General features: G+C 41.6%; 1 protein-coding gene across 1 annotated transcript in view; it reads right to left on the bottom strand.

Moving 5' to 3' along the window:
* The window catches only part of POLR3F (RNA polymerase III subunit F), a 31,464-nt gene continuing 25,814 nt past the window's right edge, over positions 1 to 5,650 (bottom strand). Inside the window, exon 10 of the mRNA XM_040447810.1 lies at positions 1 to 73. Coding sequence (XP_040303744.1) covers positions 32 to 73 — 42 coding nt within the window. The 3' untranslated portion in view covers positions 1 to 31. The remainder of the gene's footprint in view (positions 74 to 5,650) is intronic.

Below are 5,650 nucleotides of genomic sequence, written 5' to 3'. Positions count from 1 at the left end.
CTAACATGAGATTCATATATCCAGCAACCTGCTAGATATCTCTGGGGTTTTGGCACCTGAACCTCCATGTGTCCTGTCAAGTTAATTAAAAAGAAGGCCATTAGACTGATGTGGCTCTAATGCCATGACAGCCTACATAAGCAAACTAAAATGTAAGTACAGAAATGCCTCAAGGTTATGAAATTGAAACACTGAATACAATCAACAGCCAACTGGACAATCAAATAATTTCTTCTCTTGGCTTCTACACCTTTTCTGTTTAAGTGTTTTCCCTGACTCCTGTTGACAGAGGGCTCCTAACCACTTCCGGTTTGATGCTGTTTGATTCAAATTGAATTCCACTCAAATAAACTCTTACAATTAAAATTTTTTTTAATGTTTATTTTTGGGAGAGTGCACATGAGCAGGGGAGGGATAGAGAGAGAGGAAGACAGAGGATCCAAAGTGGGCTCTGCACTGACAGCAGCGAGCCAGATGCGGGGCTCAAACCCACCAACTGCGAGATCATGACCTGAACCGAAGTTGGATGCTCAACCGACTGAGCCACCCAGGTGCCCCAACTCTTAAAATTTTAGTATGCCTCAGTTTATCTTTTAATGGTCCTAAGCTGAATTCATTGTTCCCCTTGCCCTAAACTAACCTGTCTCTTGTACTTTCTATTTCACTTGGAGATACCATTCTCCTCCCAGTCATCCTAATAACTAGGGAGTTATTCTTGGTCCCTCCTTGTCTCTCGTGGGGTTCAGAACACACTACCAAAATATGACAGAGTAGCATATTTAATATTTTAAGCTGAAGGATTTTGAGAGAGGGTAGGTGCAAGGAAGGACCCACTGACCTTCCCTGTCTCCCCTCAAACAGGTCATAAGACCATCATATGAGAGGTGCTCTGTTTTTACCAGGAGGAGACATTTGTTACCTCTGCAGACAGATGGGTAAGCCACACAAATGCCATCTTGGATAAATCCACAATGCCTATCTCTCTGTGACCCGAAGCATTCTCCATAATAGCTACTCCCCTCCCACACTTTCTTTTGTCTAAACATACTATTAAGTACACCCTTGGGACATAACATTCTTAACTTTCTTTGGAGATGTGACTATGACACAACTATTCTCAAACATTTCCTCCTGTGGGGTGGGGGGTCTCCCAGAATGTATTCCCCAGCCTCTAGGGCTAAAAAAGCAGGTCTTATGAGAGGGCCGCAGAGATCTACTCATCCCCTTAGTAAGCCATTTCTGTAGGGGTGCCTAGGTGACTCAGTTGGTGAAGTGTCTGACTCTTGATTTGGGCTCAGGTGATAATCTCATAATCAAGACCCACATTGGGCTCTGCACTGACAGGGGACTCTGCTTGGGATTCTCTTTCTGCCCCTCACCAGCCTGCATGCACTCTCCCTCAGAATAAATAAACATTAAAAAAAAAAAAAAAACACCACATTTCTGTCAAGCTGGATTTATCAGGATTTTCCTTTGGTCTTACGACTCCTTGAGCCTTTGGAAGTCATTTTGTGTATGCCTCCCTTTCACAGAACAGATGCCAAGAGGAATCAGAATGAATAGGCCTTGCTAAATTTCTTCCCTTATTAACTACCCTTATTTCATATGCTTTTGTTCTATTGCATTTTCCTCATGACCTACCACTCTTCAAAAACCTAGCATAAAAAAAATCTGGTTTTACTGCTTTGTTGGGTTTTCATTTCCTTTAACAAAAAAAATTTTTTAATGTTTATGTATTTTTGAGAGAGAGAGATAGAGACAGATAGAGAGCAGGGGAGGGGCAGAGAGAGAGGGAGACACAGAATCTGAAGCAGGTCCAGGCTCTGAGCTGTCAGCACAGAGCCCGATGTGGGGCTTGAACCCACGAACTGTGAGATCATGACCTGAGCCAAAGTTGGACACTTAACGAACTGAGCCACCCAGGTGCCCCGGGTTTTCATTTCCTGATGAAGGCTCCCATGTCATGTAAAACATATTTAAAAAATCAATTTTTTGTATGCTCTTCTCTTGCTTATATGTCTTTTGTTTCAGAGCCCCAGCCAAGAACCTAGAAGGGTAGAAGGAAAAGATATTTCTTTCTTCCCCTACCTCTTTAACACCCCAACCCTGAAAGTAATAATGCATCACTTGGGCCTGTGGGTTTTTTTATTCTAAATGCTTCTCATTTCCATCTAGCTACTTAGTTCAAGCCCTCATTCACTTTTCCCGAATGACCACAATAGCCTCCTAAATAATCTCTTTGCCAAAATTTTGCCAAACCCAAATCTCACTTTGGTTGCCAGAGAGATTTTTCAGAACCACACATCTGACCCTGACCTTGCCTTGTTGAAAACTACCTAGCTTTCCCTCACTCACAGGATAAAGTAGATGTCCCCTCTTGATGTACAAAGGTCTCCATGATCTATTTACCTCAGTGCTACGTATTGAACCAGTTGTCTCTCCCAGCCTGTACGCTGTGTCTCACCTCTGTGCCCCTGTATGTCCCTCCTCTCTGCTAAGAACCACCTGGTCACCACCATGCTTTTCCCACTTGACTCTCATGTGTCCTTTAAGACTCCAAAGAAGCTTTCCTTATATTCTCCTTTCTTCTTATTGGTTAAAACAATAATATGTGAAAGAAATAGCAAAAGAGCTCAGAAGGTATTTGCTTGGACAGTGAGTTTGGAGAGTCACAGACAAACCGCCTAAAGAAGAGATTCTGACCTGAAAAGAAAAGTTCAGGCAAAGGAAGGTGATTCGGAAAGACAGTCTTAGAGGTTAGTGGTGGCTGAGTGTGTCAGAAAAATGAAAACAGCCTTCTCAAGGTCTTGAGAATGGCTCTTTCAATGTTAGCAAATGATGTACCAGACAGAAATGTGCATTTTCAATGTTTTTAGTTCATAAAGATGATGTTTTAGTTTTGAAACCAAGCTATATTTTCTGTGATAATGGCAAGTTCAGAAAATGGTTGCCCAAGAGATAGAAGGTAGAAAAGAAAACAAGGCAGATTTAATGGTAAGTACATAATCTTTGCCATCATTATCGACAAAACAATCTGAGAAGGTTGACAGTTGAGACCATTACCTTATTTTTCTCCTTCTCAAAGGAAGAGTCAACTACCTTGTGAGTGAAAAGAAACAAATCTTTTTGTGTGTGCATGTGTATGCAAAAAGGTGATTTTATTAAAGCACGGGGCACAGGGACAGGACCTGTGGGCAGAAAGAGCTGCTGAGAAAAAGATCTTAAAACAAATCTTAAGGAAGGATAAATCCTTTTCAGCTCACAGTTCCTTTTAATAGAGTGTCATTGTTCCTTGAACTAAAAACCACTAAGCAAATGGTCTCTAGGCTACAGGAATGCCTCTGCTTGTTTTAATTTATATTTAAATTTTAGGGGCACTTGGGTGGCTCAGTTGGTTGAGCGTTCAACTCTTGATTTTGGTATCGCTTCTCGGCCTTCTGGCTAAGATCAAGTGCAACTCTTGATTTTGGCTCACATCATGTTCCCAGGATCATGAGATCAAGTCCCACATCAGGCTCTGTGCTGAGAGTCGAGCCTGCTTGAGATTCTCTCTCTCTCTCTCTCTCTCCCTCTGCTCCTCTCCCCTACTTGTGCCTGCTTGCTCTCTCTCTCTCTCTTTAAAAAAAATAACAATAAAATAAAATAATTTTTAAACAGCTTTATTGAGGTATAATTGACACACAATAAGCAGCACATATTTGAAGTGTATAATATGTTAAGTTTTGACTACTATCACCATCAGGATAGTGAACATGTATATCATCCCACAATGTTTCCTTGTGCCCCTGTTTCCACAGTTTTAACATTATTATTATTATTATTATTATTATTATTTTAATGTTTATTTATTTTTGATAGACATAATGCAAACAGGGAAAGGACAGAGAGAGAGGGAGACACAGAATCTGAAGCAGGCACCAGACTCTGAGCTGTCAGCACAGAGCCTGATGCAGGGCTTGAACTCACAAACAGTGAGATCATGACCTGAGCCAAAGTCGGATGCTTAACCAACTGAGGCACCCAGGTGCCCCTCCACAGTTTTAAGTGAGTGGAATAATATGGTATGTACTCTTTTTGTTGTTGTTGTTGTCTAGCATTTTTCACTCAGCATAATTATTTTGAGACTAATCCATGGTGGTGTGTGTCTCAGTAATTCATTCCTTCTGAAGTGAATACGGTTACATTTAAAGTCCAGACTAATATGGGGTGCCTGGGTGGCTCAATTGGTTAAGCGTCTGACTTTGGCTCAGGTCATGATCTTGTGGTTGTGTGTTTGAGCCCTGCCTTAGGCTCTGTGCTGACAGCTCAGAGCCTGCAGCCTGCTTTGGATTCTGTGTCTTCCTCTGTCTCTCTGCTCCTCCCCTGCTCTCACTCTGTCTCTCTTTCTCTCTCTCTCTCTCTCTCTCTCTCTCTCTCTCTCTCAAAAATAAACATTAAAAAATGATAAAATTCAAGCTAATATGTATGGAAGTGGCCTTATGAATATTATCTGTGTACTTTATTTATAAAGACTGATTATGACTCCCTCAGTAAACTATTATGCTTTTGCATTAATATATTATACATTGCAATTAATAAAGTAATTTCAAAGTAAAAAAATAAAATTCAATAACATTGACTTCTTTTTAATGTTTTATTTATTTTTGAGAGAGAGAGAGAGAGCATGTGCAAGTGGGGTAGGGGCAGAGAGAGACCTGCAGACGATCTGAAGTGGGTTCTCCTCTGACAGCAGTGAGGCTTGAATTCACAAACTGTGAGATCATGACCTAAGCCGAAGTCATATATGCTCAATGTGCTGAGCCACCCAGGCACCCCTCAACTTTTTTGATCTTGTTGTTTATGTATTTATTTTTTAGAGAGAGAGAATTAGCAGGAGAGGGGCAAAGAGAGAGGGCAAGAAAGAGAGTCCTAACAGCATGGAGCCCGATGCGGGGCTCAAACCCAGAAACCGTGAGATCTTGACCTGAGCAGAAACCAAGAGTTGTATGCTTAACCCACTGAGCCACCCAGGTGCCCCAATAACATTGGGCTTTTCAAAAAATTCATAGTCTAAAGTTCAAGAAGAAAGAGTGTGCGTGGCTCTTCCTAAAGAATGTGGTGGTGGGGCAGTGTATCTTGATCACCTGCTTGTGTCTATTCAAACAATAAACTGCGGGGGTGCCTGGGTGGCTTGGTTAAGCCAGCAGGTCTTGATTTTGGCTCAGGTCATGATCTCGTGGTTGGTGGGTTCAAGCTCTGCATTGGGCTCTATGCTGACAGTGTGGAGCCTGCTTGGGATTCTCTCTCCTCCCTCTCTCTGCTCCTCCCACCTTGTTCTCTCTCTCTCTCACTCTCTCAAAATAAATAAATAAATAAACTTAAAAAAAAAATAAAGTGCCTAAGAGTGTTTCTCAGTAACAAATGCAGAAACATGCCTGATGTACAAAGTGAGTAAGTTCATAGGAGAGGCAAGGAATAAGAAACACTTTTCTGTTCATTCTAATTTTTTGTTGTTGTTTTGAGAGAGAGAGAGAGAGAGAGAGAGAGAGAGAGAGAGAGAGCACCCAAGCAGGGGAGGGGCAGAGGGAAAGAGAAACTTATTTTCAATATTTAATTATTTTTGAGAGAGAGAGAGAGAGAGAGAGAGAGAGAGAGAGAGAGAGAGAGAGAG

Source organism: Herpailurus yagouaroundi, unplaced genomic scaffold, assembly GCF_014898765.1.
Source record: "Herpailurus yagouaroundi ecotype Mexico unplaced genomic scaffold, PumYag 196, whole genome shotgun sequence".
NCBI lineage: Eukaryota > Metazoa > Chordata > Mammalia > Carnivora > Felidae > Herpailurus > Herpailurus yagouaroundi.
The sequence above is the reverse complement of the archived record's forward strand: the minus strand, read 5'-3'. Positions and strand labels throughout refer to the sequence as shown.